Below are 24,173 nucleotides of genomic sequence, written 5' to 3'. Positions count from 1 at the left end.
GTTCAGTTTGAATATCTGATGGTTATGCAATCCTTGGATCATGCCTGATGCACAGGGCAGGAATTTTCCCTTTCTAGTGGGGAGGAGGCTGAAAGGGAAAATAACAAAGTTCACGCCAGCGAGATACCTCCCTTTTCTCACTATCTCTGTAATCTCGGCAAGGTCCACAGCGATCTGCCACCAATTAAAGTCCGTAAGCGCTCACTAATAACCATTAAGGGTTTCATTCCCCTCAATGTCCAGATGCCTGCCTTCCCAGCAGATGAGAAAAGTGGCCGATTTCCTGAGGGGGAAGACAGGGCAGCCCGCTGGGGGGGTGGTAGGGTGACCTTGATTTGCCTCAATCTGAGGGTAATTAGGGACACACTTTGGGTTTTGGGGTGGAGGTGGGGGGGCTGTCAGTGAAACCTACCCCTGCCTTTGCTGCAAAGCTCCCAAACCTATTCCCAGTTACACCTCATTCCTCGCTATCCCCTGCAGAAAAAATGCTTAGCTTCTCCTTAGTGTTGGTAAAGATGGCCTCCCAACAACTCTCTCGAGCTCCTCGTGGCTGTTGGCTTCAGGCAGGATGAAGACATCCCTGGTGAGGCACTTGTCAGACTGAGAAGCTGGCTTGTTAATACTAGCTGGTTGGTACATGATTTGACAGCTGCGGGGACAGGGGGTTAATTAAGGAAAAATGAAGAAACTCCCAGCAATAATGTTTTTCAATGATATTTTGTTTGACACTGGCGACATCCCTGCACTGCTTTTAATTATCAACATGCTTTCAGTGTTGAATGCTGGCTCTTGTGTGGAATTATCTTCCTATATTAGAATAGCAGCTTTTAAGCAAAAGGAGATTTGTGGACTTGCATTTTCCTTATTCTTTGCTGCTGTTGGTTTCCTGAAGGTTATGCCTATTTATATGCCTTGGTGCAGTAAACTGTGATCCTAACAAGCAAAATTGTATTGTATTTCCAAATACAGTACAAGCTTGTCCATATATGGAACATAAATGAACCCAAATGTGAAGAAGACATGTCTATATCAAATACTAATTTTGAACTCAATGGTTCAACTCATTTTAAAAGACAGTTTTTGTTGAATCCAAATCCCTGAAACCCCTGCATGCTGACCCTATTGAGTCGAGATAGCAAGTCTGTGAAACTCACCAAAGATGATGGCTCTCCTGGGGATTGTAAGTGACCTTCTGCCTACATTATCAATAAAATATCCATTGAGGAACCTACTGTATTCAATTGTTAACAATAACAGATATCTCGAAGATTGGATTTAATCAATAATAATTGGAATATGGAATAATTCTTTGAATTACTGGCAGCTGGAGAGCACTTCTGTGATCTTTCCTCCGGCATTTGTAGTGGTTTGAATCTGCCGCTTCCGGTTGTCAGTTCCAGTGGTCGGTATATTGGGTCCAGATCAATGTGCTTATTGATTGAATCCACATCCATGAACACCAACTAGCCACGAAACGACACGACCAGCTATCCTTAGTAGCCACACACACAGATGACAAGCAACATGAATTCGACTGGGACAACACTACTATTATAGGACAAGCCAAACAGAGAACAGCCAGGGAATTCCTAGAGGCATGGCACTCATCCACAGATTCAATCAATAAGCACATCGATCTGGACCCAATATACCGACCACTGCAACTGACAACCGGAAGCGGCAGATTCAAACCACTACAAATTCCGGAGGAAAGATCACAGAAGCACTTCACAGGAGGCTCCCAAGCACTGAGGATGTCACCTAGACAGGGGAACGAAACATCTGCAACACAAATTCCCAGCTCGGCGAACAGAACCACAACAACAAGCACCTGAGCTACAAATCTTCTCACAAACTTTGAACACTTATTTTCTTTCCCACTAAACACAAAGTCAGCGTACTCCTAGCAGACTATAGGGCTTCTCTCTCATTAGATAGAGATGATTAGTGGTATTTAAACTGAGCATCACCATGCTTCAGGTGAGTGGATATTTGGAGAAGCAAAGTCCTTCGTGGTAACCTCAGCTAGTGCAGGAATTGAATGCACGCTGTCGGTGCCAAGCTGTATTGCAAACTAGTCATCTAGGGAATGACACACAGAGATACAATCTTTCAGAGGAGACATCCTACTAAGGTTCTGTCTAGCCTCTCAGGTGGATGTAAAATATTCTACAGCACTGTTTTGAAGAAGAACACAGGAGTATGCTGACCAATATTTATCTCTCAACCAACACAAAAAAATAGATGAAGTGGTCATTGTCTTGTTGTTAATCGAGGGACCTTGTTGTGTGAAAAAATGCCTGCAATATTTCCTACATTTTTTAACAGACACTGCACTTCAAATGTAAAAGAAGTTGAATACACAAAAGAGGAAACACAGGAGTGAAACTACTTTTACAAAGTGCAAGCATGGACATCATGGGCTCAATGACCTCCTTCTATGCTGTTAGGCACAAGGTACAGACAGACACTAACCTCTGAGCTGAGGTGTCTTTTTTTTTAATAAAACCTTAAGTTATCTTGAGAACGTGACTTAAAAGAAGTTCTGGGATGTATGTATTAATGAACCAAAATCCACAACTAATTCTAAAGGATGAAGGACTTAACAGCAATCTAGGTTTCAGTTGCAAGACTCTAACCTTTTGTTAGAAGTTCTGTATCTTATGGTCCTGCTCCACAGCTACCTGAAGAAGCAGCAACGCTCTAAAAACTAGTGCTTCCAAATAAATCTGTTGGACTATTACCTAGTGTTGTGTGATTTTTAACTTTGTTCACCCCAGTCCAACACCAGCTTCTCCACATCATCCTTCCATACTGTATATGTTCTGCGATTCTTTGATCCTAAGCACTTTAGGATGCATTGAGTTTGTGAATGGTACAACACAACTGTCAGTATTCTTAATATTAGAATATTACAACATAAAACATGCCATTCAACTCATGAAGTATAATGCAGGTATTGTACCACCTAGCTGTGATTATTTTTTACGAAGCTTTCTGTTGTATTGTCTATTAGGGAAGGTGCGTTCAAATGCTAGACAAGGCAAACATCATCACTCCAAACTCATCTGAAGCTCTTGCATGCCACCAGCAGTCATGGACATTCTAGGTGCTCTAATACTTGCCCAATAGTCCACCTTTGATTTAGTGGCAACTGGCTTTTATGTGCTACTTTCCAGTCTGAGATATATTTCTAAAATAATTATAGCCTTTTAGCAGTTTTTTTTCTTTTAAATTCAGCTGTTGCTTCTCAAAAACAGAAACTGTCGAGATGAGCCAAGTGTATTCCCTCTCAACATTTGCAGAGCTCCCAGCACCAGGCCTTGAATGGGCCAGAAATTAGGCATGAATAACCATATGAGGACTCTTTGGAAAATCCTGGGAACATTGCTGAGTAAATGTTAGCAAGTGTAAGTCTCATCATATTTGGATCTCTGTGTTATATTTCCTCGAGCAGAATTGCAGCCTAGGAGATATTCTGAGCAGACGGTAATGGCAGATATCATCCAGTATATAGATTATTCGACAAACAAAGCAGAAATCAACAAAAAAAACTATGTTTATTCATTTAATAAGAGAATATGTTCCTGAAAGAGGAGAAATAAGTAATTTATGCTGCAGGGGGAGCCATCAGCAGGAGGCGATGTCAGTGAGGAAGAATACCAATGGGTATTCTCAGAAAATACTCCCTCAAGGAAATCGTGTCTTTGTCATGCTGGGGGGCAGAACAAGAGAGTAAGTGACAGAGACAAATAATTCCACAGCCAAAGTATACAATCATAAGCTTGACCAAATGTAAATATTCTATCCTCCTGGTTTTGGCCTTAATTGGTTTATAATGATTATACCAATCTGATGCCAGAGGAATAAAGAATCCCAGCTTTAGCTTTTGAATGAATATTTGGGATGTCCATATGCCTGGATTTCCTGTTACATTGCTATTTAATAAATTAGGTAAATCAAGAGGTTAAAATGTCTCTTTCACATAATAATTATGATTGAAATGTTTTGTACGATAAAAAATTGGCTACACTGTAAATTGGGGAAGAAATATTTCATGTAAAGTTTCCTCACTGTATATCAGGACTAGAAGTCTATTCTATTTAATCATATATGAACAAAGTCTTGCAGAAAAAGTAGAAATAAATTACCCAAATTTTATGTATTTTTTTCTCATTAGCAAAATGTACATTAACTTACATAGAAATAATCACCAAATAAAATTAGAGAAGGAGGGGCCAGTTGATCCACCATGTCTTTCTAATTTACTGCATCTGGTTTTGGTTATTTAATTTTCTTCAGGATTTCGCCAATTCAATTATTGTGTGTCATACATAAAGGGGCCTGCAGTCTGAGGGTCAAAGTCCTTTCAACTGCTTTTGCTCCAATCTGAATAATTTCAATTCTAATTGTCCACTCACTCAATTATGAAGGGTTAAATCTCACTGCATGTCATTTATGTGTGTTTGCTCACTTTCCAAAAGAAATTCATATTTAAATTGTGAATTGGTAGTTAACAGACAGCAAATAATTATTCATCACTCAATGAGTGTTAGTCAATCTACAATGTAATTGGGTTGCTGAGCAGCTAAAATTGGTTTGTGACCTAATTTGTTAGCAACATAAAATGATGAGTGTGCATCAGTAGTACAAGAATGTGAGGTGAGAACAGAATATTAAAAAGTAGAAACTTAGGTAGAATGAGAATTCAGGGCTATCTGTAAAGCAAAGTTGTTGATCAGAGATTTAGGCAAATAAAAATAGCAATTATAACAAGTGATCATAAGAATGGCAGCACAAGGGGCTGTAGTGTGTAGTTCTGGGTGTGGAAAATTTGAGTAGCTGAACTTAAATCTGCAGGAGTATCTCCAGGTCAGATGTTTTCTTCCACATAACTGAGGCGAGACACCGAAATCAAAGAAACGTTTTCTAAAGTGAGAGTTTCATTTGATTGTCTCTCGGGTCAAGCTAAGGATTTGACATTTGATAGAAGGCGGCGTTGTAGCATACATTGGTATTATATGTGTTGATAAAAGTAAAATGACACATCACCCTGAGAAAAACATGCTCATTAACTCATTTGAAACATTGGCTTCCTGTAGGAAAGATGAGAAGCAGTCCAGCTCCATAAACTGGATTACATTTAAAGGGTGAGGTGAATTATAAGAGGAGAGATTTGCAATTCAGTTGCTTTCTTCAGTTTTGTGGGTTAAGGAGGGAAAGGCATTTTTGTTAAATTTCATTTAAGGTTTGATTCTGGAGTTATCTAGGATACCTGGAGACTTGCATTGCTAAAATAAATTGAAAGGAGGTAATTAATCCCTTGAAGGGCACAGTTCATTGCATTACAAAATACATGACAGGAAAGTGGAAAATATACTGTTGCTGCCTAATGACAGGTGTCCAGTAACAGTCAAAATCAAAACAATTCAGAAGAAATCAAGCAGTGTGCAGGTTCATTCAGAAAGAAGACATCTTAACAACAGAGGTCCTGTTATTTACAGTTTCCAAGCTGTGTTGGCTGATAAATCCTAGGTGGCTTAGGAGTTAATAAGAGAAAAACTGGAAGAAACACAAGATCAGCGAGATGTCAGAAAGGAAGACACCCTACAAGGATGAAGACGACATGTGGACAAGGAGCATGTTAAGTAGTAAGTCAGCAGAGTTAGTAGTTTTTTTAAAAAAGGTATTCAAGAAAAGATACTAACTACAGAAAAAAACGCATTGAGTGACTGCATAAATTTGCCAAAAAGAAAACAATTATAGCTGTTCTAGCTGAACAAGTAGTTTAAACTTGGGGGTTTCCTGTTGAAGGGCTTTTACCCGAAATGTCAATTTTCCTGCTCCTCAGATGCTGCCTGACGTGCTGTGCTTTTGCAGCACCACTCTAACCTTGCTTAAACTTGGGGTGACCATTCACTGAGGTTTGATTGTTTGTAAGGTTTTTGTTCTGGATTTATAGTGTTTCTTTTTTATTTTGTGTATAATTAAATGATTATACCATCATATAATCCCCGGTATCAATACCCTGGGCATTACCAGAAATGAAACTGGACTAGTCATATGAAAACATGGCTAAAAGAATATGATCAGAGGCTAGGAATCCTGCAGCAAGTAACTCACTTCCTGAATCCCCAATATTTTTCCACCATCTACAAGGCACAAGTCAAATGTGCAATAGAAAACTGCCCTCTTTCCCTGATGAGTGCAGCTCCAACATCACTCGAGAAGCTTGACACCATTCAGGACAAAGCAGCCCACTTGTCTGGCACTACATCTACAAACAGCCACTGCCTTCACCACTGAAGCTCAGCAGCAGCAGCAGACTGTATCATCTAAAAGATGCACTGCCGATGTTCATCAGGGTTTCAATACATCATCGAGCACTTTCCAAATCACGATTACTTCCATCTAGAGGGACATGGGGAGCAGATACATGAAGCACCATCAGTTGTCGTTCCCCTCTAAGACACATACCATCCTGACTTGGAAATATACCACTGTTTCTTCAGCATCATTAGGTCAAAACCCTGGAACTCCCTCCCTAAAGGAATTATTCATCTACCTACAGCACATGACAGTTCACCAAGGCAGCTCGTCACCATATTTACTAGGGCAACTAAGAATGGACAATAAATGCTGGCCCACCAGCAACATTCTCGTGTATGAAAAACTCTTTATATTCTTTTGTTACAAGTAGCCTCTTGTGAATATTTTAAGTGACCGACATGGCAGTAAACAAAATATAAAAACCTGTTCATTATAATCATCAGATAAAACAATAACAATTGCAAGAAAAGGAATTCCTTTTATGTAGTTTCAAAGGATCTACCTTCTGGATTTAAAAAGAAATGATGCTTACCTGGTACATTAAAACTTGTATATTTCATACAATAGGTTCATGGTGAGAGCTTGTCACAGTTTCATGCTTAATCATTTGTGTGCACTTGAGTTTGAACCATTGTGGAGAAACTTAGATTTTGTTTTAAAAAGGGCAATGAAAAGTCATACTGGAACTTTGCTTTTATGAGGTTCCAGATGATTGCTGGCCGTGATTGTTCGAGCTCACTTCAGTAGTAAGAGCTGACTGTTTTGATGCCTGGGTTTTATAACTGTTCAGATTGTGGTGTTTTCCAGGCTTGAAGCTTGTTTGGATTTTCAGTTGGAGGGGACACTTGCTGAAATAAAAAAGCGCCCCATATCAGCTTTTCTATTTCTGGAAAATTCCATTGTGAAGCCTGATTCTTCTAATGTAGAACATGGAGGAGATCCCAGAGATAACTACCTAAGTAAGTTGACTGACACCTGCATGCCAGGTGCCATTCTGATAGCCATCTCAACTGTTCACACCTTATTATTTTTGCCCTCAAGATTTATTGGCCTAAAGTGTTTTGTTAAATAAATTTCTGCAAAGGGAGATCCATTTTATTTTCCTTAACTTGGTATGTGCATATGTTTGCATTTTGGGTTATTTAGAGGGATAAACATTTAAATTTTTATATCATAAACATATAAGCTTGAGTTTTTTGCATCTCAAATATATTTATTTTATAATAAATTAATAGTCAAGGGTTTATTAAAGAAACCTGGATGGTGACTTTTTTAAGTCTAATGTAAAGAAAGTGTATGACTGATCATATTGAAAACTGTATTAAAAATATTAGGTTTATGGAGTAGACAGACTAGAACAAAATAGTGCCTGCCTCTAGCCATGGTCATAACAACAGTCAAATTTGTCACTAACACAGGGATGAATTCACCTAAGTTAAATGCTTAACATTCTGATCAAACACCTTTATAGCACTGACAATGAGGTTTATTTAGTTCACAAATTCTATTGCATCTATATCAAGTTATTAAAATTGGATTGTTGATCAGACAGTAGAGGCTGGCAGAGTTACATAGAGTAGAGCACCAATTTTTCTTTACTGTGTTCTGTATTGTTCTCGGATTCCAGAGGGTTTGATGAGAGGTGAGGAGAGCAGTGACAGATGTCATAACAGATCAGGATAGCAGAGTTTAAAATAAAGATTCTAAAACGTTTGTTGAATTCCATTTCGGACATCAAAACTCCACCATAATGATACAAATTATTCTATTGTCATTGTTTGCAATGAAAATAGTTATGAACATATTCTCATTAAACAAGGTTCTCTTGAATGCTAGCCACTTTGTAATGATGTTGGGGCAGTAGGAGGGAAGGAGATGAGTTTGGAAATTATACCTGACGATTTGAAATATGATGAGGAGACCTTTGAAATACGCTTCATTCTTATTTTCTCCCGATCCACTACACATGGATCCATCTACTCATGGTTGGTCCTAGACCCCATTTTTCTTTGTTCACTAATGTGTCCAATCTTGTACATAGGTGAGTTACATAGGAACATATCTGCACTTTTTGTTATCAATGGAGAGCCTGTGACCCTAACCCAGGGATATCGAGGATGAGGTAGAGAGAGTCAAGGCTGTTATGATCCCATCAGATGGTAGTACTGGATAAGTCATTTCAGAGTAAAACATGGCTTGACAGTCCATAATTTTAGTTTTGCAACTTATTTACCGTGGTGGTCAGTGAACATTTTCACAAGAGGCTGCCAGTACACTTTTCACAAAAGAATATAAAAATATATTACACACAAATATAAAAAAAACATACTATTTACACTATGTAAAAACTTTTGCAATGCTCTTATGACAAATATCAGAAAGAAAGGTACAACCCTTTTACCCTGAACAATCTTACAGATACCGATATCTCAATGAAGCAGTGCCCTGTTTCCACTTTAAATTGCTTTGTTCTGTCGGCATGGCTTTATAGGAAAACTTGTGCAGTTACTCAATGTTATCTTGCTTAGTTAATGTATTTCTTGAGACATTTAAACAAACTGCTAACCACAGTTCACTTACTCCTCAACACATGTTCTGTAAGTCCATGCATTCAACAATCTTATAGAAAGGCTTCCTTTTTGATAACATAAAGCTTCCTATTTCTGGAACTCTTCCTAACTTCTCGGCCACTGGTCAACCTTTTTTCTGCCCATATGTTTTGGAGGCTGCTGAACTGCACTGTGGTTTTTGCATATCTCTTTTCTCTGAAGATTCTGCTTCTCTCGTTGAAAGAAACCTGCGCCCTCACAAACCTGATTCTAGCCTAATTCCAGAAAGCAGACACAGTGTACATTGTGGCCTGATTGATAGCTCTGATTTCTCAGCTCAACAAGAGACAATGGAGCAAGGCACATTGATTTAAAAAAAAACTCATCTTCTCTGTTGGCCAAGGCACACAGTCTCTTGATTTCAAGCCATTACACAGAATCTGCCATACCCACACACACACATGTCAAAGGGTGCTAAGAGAAGACTGCTATTGTAGGTTTGGTAGAGGGAATCCCCTTGGCAGCTGTTTCGTGTCACGGCCACACTGACACTTCCTCAGTTCACCTTACATGAGGTCAAGACGACTAACCTACAAGAAAACAGGTACTGTCAGGCAGGACAGTAATGCTGCAGTGTCTGATGATTCCAAGCTCTGGAATATTGATGGTAAGGAGCTGCCCTTTGAAGAACCAAGGTAATGCAGAATCACATGAAGCATGTGCTGCTTGAGGCCTTGGTCAGAGGCAAGACAAATCTCTGTGAGGACATAACCTGGAGTTTCATGGGGAAGGATATCAAGGCTAAAAAACATCCTTTTACTAAGACTCCAGCCTTACACTTACTGTTCTCCTAGATGTGCTGAAAATGAATGAAGCATGGCAGAGGTCGACTTAACAGTCAGTGTTGCAATCATACTGCGTGAAGGAACTACCACAGAGGATAACATTGAGAACAGGGGCAACAGCTGCTACTAGCTACTGCACAGTCTGCAGAAGGGAAAGCAGCAGGACAAGAGCCACCACATCAAAGGGAGGCTCTTTTGTGAAATGAAGGTAGGTCATTCTATGAAACATGATCTACAGGCTCAGGTGTAAATGAGTGAGAACTTGAGTAAAATTCAGGATATCCTGAGCCATTGTGTCACATTTATGGCAGCTCATGGATGAGGACCTGTAGTCATGAGAACAATGTGGCCATCTCCTTGACTTGTTTGCCAGTGGACTTTATCCAGGAGCTATTGTAAACCTCTATAGTGTTTTACAGTCCTTAAAACTTAAGTGCATTCGGGAAGTCAGTAACACTATCTTCATGAGAGCCACCTGTTCATTTCTTACCCCTTGGTGCAAGAAATTTCGCAGCAAAGGCATTAGGATTCTCAGTTATCACTGGAGATAATCACCACAGCCCCTGAAATGCTCCCAGCTTGTAAGCGAAGATGGCATCTCAATCCTTGACTCTAGAAGGTTCCAACAGTGGCATAGACTTCTGGTTCTCTAGCACATTGTGGTTCCTCAATGCAGGCACTTGTGCAGCATCTCAATCATACAGATAACAATTTCATCTTGCTCTCGGCCTTGGCTGTTATGATGCCATCGGAAGTACTTGCTCTCTTACTTTAAATTTAAAATGGAACACCTTAGCCTTAAATATTTAAAGTAGATTACAGCAAGCTGAATTGTTAAAGCCAAATTGATGAAAGCAATATTTGGACATCTAAATAATTTTGATATACTGCCTTACATCAACATTTATGACTAGTCAGATCTTTTACACTTTGATTGTTTGACTTAGACGTTTACTTTGTAAAACAAGCAGAACTTTCTGAAATTCTACTGAAAAAATGCCAACTTTGCCAGAATTGTCAGTACTCCATAAATCCACAACTAGAGTACAGGAATTTCTGGCACTATATGGTCATTCTTTGCATAACATATAGACATTAATCCTTTCAATGTAAACTCTCCAAGAAATTTCACTTGACATTCAAACTCTTCATGAATGATTTATTATTTGAGGGGATAAGTACATTAATTTATATTTTTTATCCCGGGGTGCAATATTGTGAAGCTCAACATCATGCAATAATAATGATGACAAAGATGATATGTATCACTTTAAAATGCTGTGAATATACTACTTTAGACCTGCGTTCACATGTAGTCTCCAGAAAAAGCTTATCTTCCTGTGCCAGCTCTCTGCTAGTCCCATTCAGCCCACCCTCTTCCCATTGCAATCCAGTGAAATTCCAATGTGTCTTTCTTTCTACTGTTACCTTAAGCTCAATTTTTAAAAAAGTGAACAGTCAAGCTTACCTCTAGCACATGGATTGGGACAGGAGTCGATGGCATTGAGCTGGCAGAAATAATACGAATGACCATTGGATTCAATTCCCTCTCCATTTCCTCAGACATGAGTGAATTATCCACTGATACTGTGAAAATAGCATCCCGTATTCCAGGCATTCTGTCATCAATTTTATTTGTGACTGATTTATGTCCTGGTGGTGCAATGAGGAGAATTGTTATCAAAAGCAAGTGTAGGATGGAAGGATAAGCAGTGAATTACAGTCATTTAGCTCTTGCTGTTGTTGAATAGTGAGACTTTCATTTAAGTAAAGGTATAAAGCTTACAATAAAGAAGTAGGATATTTTACCAATCCAGTATCAGCTCGTTCTTTGCTAAAACAATTCAGGAGTGGTTTTATTCCCTTTACCTCTCCTTGCATGAATTTTCTATTAACATTTCAGTCACCTGCCCTGCCTTAATTTCCCAGGAAGTGGTCAAGTTTTGCTCCTTCTCTAGTAGGAATATTTACACATTGATAAAGAAGATTTCCTTCAACACATTTAACAAATTCCTTGCCATGCAAACATTTAATCCAGGCGATGTTTGGAAAATTAAAATCCCCTACTATTACAACCCTATTATTCTTAAATATATCTGCAATCTCTCTACAAATTTGTTTCTCAATTTCCCTTTGATTATTGGGGAGCCTATACTAAAATCCCATCAAAGTGTTGATCCTTTTCTTATTTCAACTCATATTTTCACTAGACAATTCCTCAGAAATATCCTTTCTAATTACAGTGGTAATGTTTTCCTTTATCAAAAATGCCACTCTCCCTCCTCTCTTGCCTTGATTTTTATCCTGTGAAGATGTGGATATACTGTATCTTTAAGAGTTAAAAGCTAGCAGAACAACCTGACAGCACCAAGTGTTCTGAATAAGATATAACGAGCAGCTAGGGTAGCTGGTGGTCTGGAGATGACAAAACAAGTTCAAATTAGGCCAATCAGTTTAAATCATACCCTGAAAAATACTAAACTCCAATCAAGTTTGAAATTAGTATATTGAAGACCGGGAAAAACTGAACAGTTGAGAGAGAATTGCCAAGCCACCACACGTACAGGCTGCCTGCAGACTATCTCTCAAAAGGTGCCTTTATCGATCAGTGACCGATGAAACATAATTCTGAAGAAGAAGAAAAGGAGACAGAGAAAGACCCAAAGAGAAGATTCGATTGCTGGCTCATTTTGAAATTTGAATTTTTGGTAAATCTTAATCAGGGGTTTTATCGGACTAGTATTGTAGAAGGGGAAGGTAAAAGATAGGTTAGAGGAAGGAGCTGTAAATAGTTGTTAGTTAACTATTCTCTGTTACACTTTAAGAAATAAATTTGTTAATTTTTACTTTAATTAGTTCTTGGCCTCTCAAATTTTCAGACTACTGCATGGGAAATCTTTTCTGTGTTAAGTTAAGCAGGAGGGTTTACCTTGTTCTGTAACACTTCCCATAGCATTGAAAATCTGGAACATTGAGCTGATAGTCCTGATCTTCCCTTAGGTAAAAACAATGACTGCAGATGCTGGAAAGCAAATACTGGATTAGTGGTGTTGGAAGAGCACAGCAGTTCAGGCAGCATCCAACGAGCAACGAAATCGACGTTTCAGGCAAAAGCTCTTTTCCTGATGAAGGGCTTTTGCCCGAAATGTCGATTTCGTTGCTCGTTGGATGCTGCCTGAACTGCTGTGCTCTTCCAGCACCACTAATCTAGTACTGATCTTCCCTCAGCCAAGTTTCTGTAATAGCTATTATGTCCCAGTCCCATGTTCCAACACATGCCCTGAATCCATCAGCCTGACTTGCAAGATCCCATTGCATTGAAATAAGTGCAGTCTAATTCTTCAGAGTTACCTTGTTCTCTGATTTGCTCATCTGTCTTTTCTAATTCACTTGCTCTTTTCTGATTCAGAACCAACCTCAGCTGTCTTCTTATTTTCACTGATACTTATGAATGCCTCCTAATAGTTTACAGGCTCCCAAAACAGAATGATGAAATATCCCCACCATGATATTGGTTCCTTTCCAGTTCAGCTGAAACACACCCCATTTGAAATTATCTTTTCTACCCCAGAAGAGGGTAGTGTGTGTACAGAATGAGCTGCTCAAAATGGTGATGCAGGCTGGCACAATTACAACATTTAAAAGCCATCCGGGCTGGTATACGAAAAGGAAGGATTTGGAGGGATATGGGCCAAGTGCTGGCAAATGGGACTAAATTAGGTTTGGCTATCTGGTTGGTATGGTCGAGCTGGACCGAAGGGTGTGTTTCTGTGTACATGTCTATGACTCTAATTCCCATGGACATTAGGATAATGACTGTCTGACCAGCAGAAAATCTGCTTCATTATTTCTACTTGCTGAGCATTAATCACACTCGTACAAAATTAATAGTGTCATGTGCGATCCTGAATTTAGGAGCAGCATGGGTGGCTCAGTGGTTAGCACTGCTGTCTCACAGTGCCAGAGACCCTGGTTTGATTCCCACTTCGGGGAACTGGCTGCGTGGCGTTTGCACGTTCTCCCTATGTCATGTGTGGCTTTGCTCCCACGATCCAAAGATATGCAGGTCAAGTGAATTGGCCATACTAAATTGCCCATAGTGTTAGGTGCATTACTCAGGGGTAAATACAGGGTAGGAGAATGGGTATGGGTGGGTCACTCTTTGGAGGGTCGGTGTGGACTTGTTGGGCCCAAGGGCCTGTTTCCATACTTTAGGGAATCTAATCTAAAGGAACAGCTTCTTAAGTCTTCTTAAAACATTATGTTTTATATGCTTTTTTTTCGAACTACTTGATTATTTGCCCAGAGTTTGCCAATTAATACCCTCTCCTCAACCTTTTTTGCTAAGATGCAATTAATTACTTATAAAGAATACTTCTTTGTTCCTTGGAAGAATGTGGGGGTGGGAAGGGGAGATAAAATTGGAAGGAAGTTAGGTTATTAAAGGTACTATCAGAATATGACATCTATTTATCAATACCTCACAAACAGTGTACATGCCAAGTGTTCTCCTACTTTAGGAAAAGTGATCATGAAGAGTCCATCTTGGGTCTGGTTAGCTCCAATTGTTAACTATAGATGAAAAGGACACCTTCCTTGAGCTGATGGGATACTTTTCAAATATGTAGGAGCTTCAATGATGTCATCACAGCATGATCTGCTATTTTAACCAGAACAAGGAAGCAGCAGTAGGAAAACTCATTGGGACAGATGCCATGCCAGAACAAAAAAAGTTTGGTGAAGTCAAACTTGTGTTTGTGGCACTATTGTAGTTCAGGAATTGCTGGAGTTCTCCTATGTTTCTCCACAATAAAGCATTGGGACTCTGTGACCTAAACTTCTTTCTGTCACCTGAGATTCTCTTCCCAGAATACCTACCTTGAACCTGCAATAGTGCCCTGGGTCCACAGTAATAACTTCATGTTGTCTAGTTTTAAAAGCCAAGCAGACATTAGCATATCGGCCACATGTCCCCAAAGTCATCAAACGGTTTATTAATGAGTTTTAGCTGTTAAATCAGCTACTGCTACTCCCGATGCATGATTTATTCTGTTCCCATCTCAGAATTAAAATTCAGTCCTGTATATATACCTGCTTAGACATACTTTCTAGTTATTTTAGGCCAGTTAAATAGTTACCATATTGAGATAAGTCAGATTCCTTTTAGGTATATAACATTGTTTTCACAAGAGAAGTTTTCTCAAGGTTAATGGCTGTGGCAATTAGTAAACGTCTACATCAAAAGAAAGCTGTCAAGGAGACAGGCCAGGTCTGGTACTAGTCTGCAAGCAGTTATTAAAACTTTCCATCCTTACCTCCCGCAGAAGACATCAAAGTCAAGCTGTAAACACAGCCTCCAAATAAGGATAATTAAATCTTTAAAGTAATGCTAAAGAATTTAGGAAGTGTAACATGTGTTGCTAATTTGTCACAGGATGTGGGATAATGCTCGTGCATTCTTTTTGATAAAAATCTGTATTTTTATTCCAGTTCAAATGAGAAGAACTCCAGCAGATCATAAAGGCAGCATTTTGACATTAATAGATTTGAAATTAGTGCCATTCAACAAAAATAATGCACTTCCCCAAAAAACATTTGGCAGCTCCAAGGAGGATGAATAAATAAGATATGGTAATAATTGTTATTATAATACAGGTCCAAAGTTCTCCATTGCATATTTTTCAAAACCATGAAGTTAAAATATAGAAATAATTATCTCATCTTCAGCATAAAATCATAACTAATATCCACCATAAACAAATACTAGAACTATTCCACATAATGCACAAATCCTACAGAGAAAAATAAACAATAAATGATGAATAAAAACAGTAATTTTAGTTAGTTAGAAGAAAATGTTCTCCTTCAAAATAAGGCAATGACAGAAACCAGAAGACAACAAAGGAGACTGTCAACTGCATAAGCTTTAAAGCTACAGGGAAGTTAGAATTTTAATAACATATCTGTTCTATTATATGATTACTGTATGATTACCAGTGGTCACTCACCTGCAAGAAGAAGCCTCATATCCAGCTTTATTGAGGTATATTTTTCCAGCATTTTCTTTTTCTGACTTGGCTTCTTGGGTGCTTCATGTAAAATCTTGCTTTTGGACTTTGTTTTTGATTCAGCTGCAATGACATCTGGCCATGGTTAGGTTCAGTTAGAATCACGATATGCCTTTCCTAGACTACTTTAGAATAATTTTAAAAACTTACTCATTTATTAAAGGGAACAACAGAGAAAAATATTTTCGGTGTCAACTATTCTAGTGATGTGAGGAATAGGGTGAGAAAGGAGTTGAATACGTGACTACAGGAATGGTACTGGAGGGAGGGTTTTGGGTTTTTAGGTAATTGGAGCTCTTTCTGGGGTAGGTGGGACCTCTACAAGCAGGATGGTCTTCATCTAAACCAGACGGGTACCAATATCCTGGGTGGGAAATTCACTAAAGCTGTTAAGGTGGATTTAAACTAATACAGCAGGGGGATGGGAACCAAAATTGTAGGACAGGTACAGAAGAGGATGAGAGTAGGGAGTTCCATAATCAAGTATCTGGCACTGGCAAGCGAGAACCTGGTTTGAAGTCTGTATATTTCAACGCGAGGAGCATCCGAAATAAAGTGGGTGAACTGGCAGCGTGAGTTGGTACCTGGGACTCCGATGTTGTGGCCATTACGGAGACATGGATAGAGCAGGGATCGGAATGGCTGTTGCAGGTTCTGGGATTCAGATGTTTCAGTAAGAACAGAGAAGATGCTAAAAGAGAGGGAGGTGTAGTATTGTTGATCAGGAACAATATTACAGTTGTAGAAAAGATGTTTGGGGACTCGTTAACTGAGGTAGTATGGGCTGAGGTTAGAAACAGGAAAGGAGAAGTCACCATGCTGGGAGTTTTCTATAGGCCTTCGAATAGTCCCAGAGATGTAGAGGAAAGGATAGCAAAGATGATTCTCGATAGAAGTGAGAGAGGCAGGGTAGTTGTCATGGGGGACTTCAACTATCCAAATATTGACTGGGATCACTACAGTACGAGTACTATAGATGGGTCAGTTTTTGTCCAGTTTGTGCAGGAGGGCTTCCTGACACAGTATGTAGACAGGCCAACAAAGGGCAAAGCCACTTTAGATTTAGTGCTGGGTAACGAGCCTGGCCAGATGTTAGATTTGTAAGTAGGTGAGCACTTTGGAGACAGCAATCACAATTCTGTCAGGTTTACTTTAGCGATGGAAAGGGATAGGTGTACTCCACCGAGCAAGAGTTACAGCTGGGGGAAGGGAAATTACGATCCAGTTAGAAAAGATTTAGGAAGCGTAGAATGGGGAAGGAAACTGCAGGGGATGAGCACATTAAAAATGTGGAGCTTATTCAAGGAAAAGCTCCTGTGTGTCCTAGATATGTATGTACCTGTCAGGCAGGGAGGAAGATATAGAATGTGTGAGCTGTGGTTTACTAAGGAAGTGGAATCCCTGGTCAAGAAAAAGAAGGCGGCTTATGTTAGGACAAAATGTGAAAACTCAGTTAGGGCGCTTGAGGGTTACAAGGAAGTCAGGAAAGTCCTAAAAAGAGAGAGCTCAGAAGAGCCAGGAGGGGACATGAGAAGTTATTGGCGGATAGGATCAGTGTTAACCCTAAGGCGTTCCATAGGTATGTCAGGAATAAAAGAATGACAAGTGTTAAATTAGGGCCAATCAAGGATAATAGTGGGAAGTTTTGTGTGGAGTCAGAGGAGATAGGGGAAGCACTAAGTAAATATTTTTGGACAGTGTTCACTATAGAAAATGAAAATGTTGGCGAGGAAGATACAGTGATACTTGCATCTAGACTAGAAGAGATTGAGGTTCACAAGGACGAGGTACTAGAAATACTGCAGACAAGTCCCCTGGGCCGGATGGGATCTATCCTAGGATCCTCTGGGAAGCAAGGGAAGAGACTGCCGAGCCTTTGGCATTGATCTTCAAATCACCATTGTCTACAGGAATAGTGCCCGAGGACTGGAGGATAGCAAATGTGGTTCCCTTGTTCAAAAAGGGTAGTAAAGACAACCCTGGTAATTACAGACCAGTGAGTCTCACTTCAGTTGTTAGTAAAGTGGTGGAAAAGGTTATAAGGGATAGGATTTATAACCATCTGATTATAACCATCTGAAAAGAATAATCTGATCAGGGACAGTCAGCATGTTTTTGTGAAGGGTAGGTCGTGCCTAACGAATCTTATTGAGTTTTTTGACAAAGTGACCAAACAGGTAGATGAGAGTAAACCGGTTGATGTGGTGTATATGTTTGATAAGGCGTTTGATAAGGTTCTCCACAGTAGGCTATTATACAAAATGCAGAGGAATGGGATTGTGGGAGACATAGCAGTTTGGATCAGTATTTGGCTTGTTGAAAGAAAACAGAGGGTTGTAGTTGATGGAACATGTTCATCTTGGTGTCCAGTTACTAGCGGCGTACCGCAAGGGTCAGTGTTGGGTCCACTGCTGTTCATCATTTTTATAAATGACCTGGATGAGGGCTTAGAAGGGTGGGTTAGTAAATTTGGGGATGACACTTAAGATTGTTGGAGTTGTGGATAGTGACAAAGGATGTAGTAGGTTGCAGAGAGACATAGATAGGATGCAGAGCTGGGCAGAAAGGTGGCAAATGGAGTTTAATGTGGACAAATGTGAGGTGATACACTTTGGACGGAGTAATCGGAATGCAAAGTACTGGGCTAATAGTAAGATTCTTGGTAGTGCAGATGAGCAGAGAGATCTCGGTGTCCATGTACACAGATCCCTGAAAGTTGCCACCCAGATTGACAGGGTTGTTAAGAAGGCATACAGTTGTTGTGGTTCTGTTCGCCGAGCTGGGAATTTGTCTTGCAAACGTTTCGTCCCCTGTCGAGGTGACATCCTCAGTGCTTGGGAGCCTCCTGTGAAGCGCTTCTGTGCTGTTTCCTCCGGCATTTATTGTGGCCTGTCTCTGCCGCTTCCGGTTGTCAGTTCGAGCTGTCCGCTGTAGTGGCCGGTATATTGGGTGCAGGTCGATGTGTTTGTTGATTGTGTTTGTTGGCACTCATCCACAGACTCTATCAACAAACACATCGACCTGCACCCAATATACCGGCCACTACAGCGGACAGCTCGAACTGACAACCGGAAGCGGCAGAGACAGGCCACAATAAATGCCGGAGGAAACAGCACAGAAGCGCTTCACAGGAGGCTCCCAAGCACTGAGGATGTCACCTAGACAGGGAACGAAACATTTGCAAGACAAATTCCCAGCTCGGCGAACAGAACCACAACGAGCACCTGAGCTACAAATCTTCTCCCAAACTTTGAAGGCATACAGTGTTTTGGCCTTTATTAATAGGGGATTGAGTTCTGGAACCAGGAGGTTATGCTGCAGCTGTACAAAGTTCTGGTACAGCCACACTTGGAGTATTCTGTACAGTTCTGTTCACCGCATTATAAGAAGAATGTGGAAGCTTTGGAAAGGGTACCAGGATGTTGCCTGGTATGGAAGGAATGTCTTATGAGGAAAGGCTGAGGGCCTTGAGGCTGTTCTCGTTAGAGAGAAGAAGGTTGAGAGGTGACTTAATAGAGACATACAAGCTAATCAGAGGGTTAGATAGGGTGGACAGGGAAAGCCTTTTTCCAAGTATTGGGACGGTAAACACAAGGGGACATAACTTTAAAGTGAGGGGAGATAGGTATAAAACAGATGTCAGAGGTAGTTTCTTTACTCGGAGAGTAGCAAGGGTATGGAATGCTTTGCCTGCAACAGTCGTAGATTCACCAAGTTTAAGTGCATTTAAGTCGTTATTAGACAGGCATATGTACGTACATGGAAGAGTGTAGGTGGGATGGGCTTCAGATTAGTATGACAGGGTGGCGCAACATCGAGGGCCGAAGGGCCTGTACTGCGCTGTAATGTTCTATGTTCTATGTTCCCTTTACTTTATAGAGTAGGGGAGAAAAAAAGTGTTGCACTGTATCTGTAATTCATTTGCATGGTAGTGGAGAGGTGTTATCAATCAGGTTTGGTGGGGATCTCCCTTGTTCGCTATCCTCTGACGTTGCTGGGTGAATGAGTATCCCAGAATGACTGTGAAACTGGTGCCAAATTGCAGTATCCTTCAATGATGATCCCACACCATCTGAACGTTGGTGACAGAAAACTTTCCTGTTCACATATGCTGTTGCCTGATCCTCTGTAGTCCTGTTAGCTGCATGAGTGCAGTTTATGATGGTGTCAACACAATATAGGCTGACTGCTGCTTCAAATTGCAGAGATTCACATCCATGAGAGATGTCCTGTATGATGCAACTGCAATTCCTAGATTGAAGGATCTGGGCAATGTCCCTAACGCTTGTGAACCTGAAAGGGGAAAATGTTAAGGATGGTGATGGTATTGAGAGCGCTGTCACAGTGTGACTGCACTGGCCAGGGACAGCCTCCATCTGCAATGCTCCTCAGAAAAATCCAAGACGTGCTTTTCCATTTGAGGATCTTTGGGCCAAGGATACCATACTGAGGAACTCCTGCAGCAATGTCCTGCTTCTGAATTGACTGCCTTCCAACAACCACAACCATCTTTCTTTTCACTTCCAGCCATTAGACAAGTTACCCCACCCCCCACTGCATCCCCATCCCCCCAAACCAGATTTCCTTTGATTCCAGTTTTGCTAAAACTTTCTTGATGCCACACACTGTCCAATGCTGCTTTGATGTCAAGGACAGTTGCTTTCATCTCCCTTTTGAAGTTCAGTTATTTTAGCCTGGAGTTTATGGTCCTGATGGAACCCAAACCAATCCTCTGTGAACATTTTAGAACATAGAACATAGAAGAATACAGCGCAGTACAGGCCCTTCGGCCCTCGATGTTGCGCCGATCAAAGCCCACCTAACCTACACTAACCCACTATCCTCCATATACCTATCCAATGCCCGCTTAAATACCCATAAAGAGGGAGAGTCCACTACTGCTACTGGCAGGGCATTCCATGAACTTACGACTCGCTGAGTGAAGAACCTACCCCTAACATCAGTCCTATATCTACCCCCCCTTAATTTAAAGCTATGCCCCCTTGTAATAGCTGACTCCATACGTGGAAAAAGGTTCTCACTGTCAACCCTATCTAACCCCCTAATCATCTTGTACACTTCTATCAAGTCACCCCTAAACCTTCTTTTCTCCAATGAAAACAACCCCAAGTGCCTCAGCCTTTCCTCATAGGATCTTCCTACCATACCAGGCAACATCCTGGTAAACTTCCTCTGCACCCGTTCCAGTGCCTCCACATCCTTCCTATAGTATGGCGACCAAAACTGCACACAATATTCCAGATGCGGCCGCACCAGAGTCTTATACAACTGCAGCATGACCTCAGGACTCCGGAACTCAATTCCTCTACCAATAAAAGCCAGTACGCCATATGCCTTCTTCACTGCACTATTTATCTGGGTGGCAACTTTCAGAGATCTGTGTACATGGACACCAAGATCCCTCTGCTCTTCCACACTACCAAGTATCCGACCATTAGCCCAGTACCCCATCTTTTTATTACTCTTACCAAAGTGAATCACCTCACACTTAGCTACATTGAACTCCATTTGCCACCTTTCTGCCCAGCTCTGCAGCTTCTCTATATCCCGCTGTAACCTGCTACATCCTTCCTCACTGTCTACAACTCCTCCGACTTTTGTATTATCCGCAAACTTGCTCACCCAACCTTCTAACCCTTCCTCCAGGTCATTTATAAAAATGACCAACAGCAATGGTCCCAAAACAGAGCCTTGCGGAACACCGCTAGTGACGGCACTCCAAGATGAACCTTTGCCATCAACTACTACCCTCTGTCTTCTTCCAGCCAGCCAATTCCTAATCCAAACCTCCAACTCACCCTCAATGCCATATCTCTATTTTCTGCAGTAGCCTACCATGGGGGACCTTATCAAACGCCTTACTAAAATCCATATACACCACATCTACCGCTTTCCCCTCATCTACCTCCTTAGTCACCTTCTCAAAGAATTCAATAAGGTTTGTGAGGCACGACCTGCCCTTCACAAAACCATGCTATCCTTGATCACATTATTCTTATCCAGATGTGCATAAATCCTATCCCTTACAATTCTCTCTAAGACTTTGCCCACAACAGAAGTGAGACTCACTGGCCTATAGTTACTAGGATTATCCCTACTCCCCTTCTTGAACAAGGGAACCACGTTTGCTAGCCTCCAGTCCTCTGGCACTACTCCTGTAGACAAAGAGGACACAAAAATCAAGGTCAATGGCTCTGCAATCTCCTCCCTTGCTTCCCAGAGAATCCTAGGATAAATGCCATCAGGCCCAGGGGACTTATCTATTTTCACCCTTGCCAGAATTTCCAACACCTCTTCTCTACATATCTCAAAGCCATCCATTCTACTTATTCGTGCCTCAGTATTCATATCGACAACAATGTCCTGTTCCTGTGTGAATACTGACGAAAAGTATTCATTCAGTGCCTCCCCAATCTCTTCAGCCTCCACACGCAACTTCCCATTACTATCCTTGATTGGACCTATTCCTACCCTAGTCATTCTTTTATTCCTAACATACCTATAGAAAACTTATCACATGCTGCTTGATAGCACAACTGATGAGTTCATCCATCATTTTACTGATGATTAAGAGTAGACTAATGGGTTGCAAATCCAAGTTGGATTTATCCTGCCCTTCGTGGACAGACCATTTCTGGACAAATTTTCCACATTATCAGGTGATAAGAAAAGTGATAGAGAAAATTGTGGGATCCAGAATGAAACACAACCACTTTGTGGTAGTATACAAAGACAGAACTAGGATGGTAATGATTACTTAAAGATAAGAAATTTGAAAGTGTATTTTAAAAATAGATTTCTGGAAATGTGTTACAGGCAGTAGCATATAAACTCAGCATTCTGATTGTTCTAATGGTCATGGTCAATTCCAAAATAATCCTTTGTTCTATTCACTTAAAATGCAGCTACTGTTTCCTTTAATCTTTACAGTTTCTTTCATTTAAATTGCCTAAATCTTTAACCTGTCAAGCTAAGTATAGCTGATACTTGCAAGAACTAAAGGAAGAACTCTGAATGGTTCCGGCTCTCCTACTTTGAGCATCAAGAAAGACGTACAACTTTCCAAATTTTAGAGCTTGGGTTCGGGTTTCACATGGATATAAATTTCAAACCAAATGCATACCCCTGACTTTCTACACTGTCAAATAGTAATATAAGTAAAAACAGAAGACGGACTCCACAAATCAACAAGGTATCGGATTCAATTTTCAAAAGTGAATTAGATATAATTTTTTAAAAGAGGAAAACAGCACAACTAGGGAGGACCAATCCGATTTCTGTGCCATAAGTCTTTATGATTTGAAGCAGACTTCACATGATGGGAGTAAATTCAATACTTTCCAGTTTTGATGAAAAAGGGCATTTTTCTTGAAGATTTCCAACTTGCACTCATCAAGATGCTTGTAATAACAACAATGGAAAGGAGAACAACATTTTATCCTGAATGTAAAACGACAGCGGATTCATTGGAAATGGGCTCTAATTGACAGAGGGATTGCCATATGGAATGCACCGACTAGATGATGACTGACAATTAACTGCCGAGCTTTGTTTAATTTTAAATCAGGCACGTTAACACAGTGTGGCACACTTTCACATACTGGAAGCTATATAATAACACAGGACCCTATTTATTATAGAAAGAATTAACAAATACACAACTGCACCCATTTCAGTTTATGAAAATAGGGTCATTTCTCAGGATACTGTTTTGACCAACCAGCATCAACCTGCCCTCTTTAAATTAAAAGAAAACTTATGAATATTCTGATGAATGCCAGATGAAAAGCTTCAACAAATGTATCTGTTTTGAACAATATTCGAGGTATGTATTCATAACTATTCTGCACTTTATTCATGTGGAACCAATCTGTTCACAAACTTGGTCCCTGAAATGAGTTTCTGATCACTGAGATGATTCACTATATCACTAAGACTGTCTATTTCCGCCTCCTCACCTGATTTTACTCCTGCCGTAACCTTCACTGATGTCTTTGTTACTTCCAGTATGGACCATTTCAAGGCAATCCTGGCTGCTCTTCCACACTCTACCCTCCATAAACTTGAGGTTGTCCAAAACTCTGCTGCTCATATCTTAACTTCCACCAAGTCATGTTCATCCTGTTGCTTGCTGACTTACTGTGATTCCCTGAAAGGGACAGCTTAACTTTAAAATTCACATCCTTGTTTAAAATCTGCTTGTAGTCTAATCCTTCTCTAATTATTAAATTTCCTGCAACTCCATAACCTCAAGAACTCTGCACTTTCTAATTCTGATACTAAACCTTTGTGTCCTTTAGTTGCATAGAACTTCAGCTCTAAAATTCCCTTCCTATAGCTCACTAGCTCTCGATCTTGAT

The 24,173-nt window shown here is 40.4% G+C and overlaps 1 protein-coding gene across 1 annotated transcript in view; it reads right to left on the bottom strand.

Annotated features, from left to right (window-relative positions):
• The window catches only part of cfap92 (cilia and flagella associated protein 92 (putative)), a 79,896-nt gene that overhangs the window by 27,036 nt on the left and 28,687 nt on the right, over nt 1–24,173 (bottom strand). The window contains exons 9-10 of the mRNA XM_072582210.1: nt 15,733–15,867; nt 11,193–11,377 (exon numbers count right to left, since the gene is read on the bottom strand). Coding sequence (XP_072438311.1) covers nt 11,193–11,377; nt 15,733–15,867 — 320 coding nt within the window. The remainder of the gene's footprint in view (nt 1–11,192; nt 11,378–15,732; nt 15,868–24,173) is intronic.

Source organism: Chiloscyllium punctatum, chromosome 12, assembly GCF_047496795.1.
Source record: "Chiloscyllium punctatum isolate Juve2018m chromosome 12, sChiPun1.3, whole genome shotgun sequence".
NCBI lineage: Eukaryota > Metazoa > Chordata > Chondrichthyes > Orectolobiformes > Hemiscylliidae > Chiloscyllium > Chiloscyllium punctatum.
The sequence above is the reverse complement of the archived record's forward strand: the minus strand, read 5'-3'. Positions and strand labels throughout refer to the sequence as shown.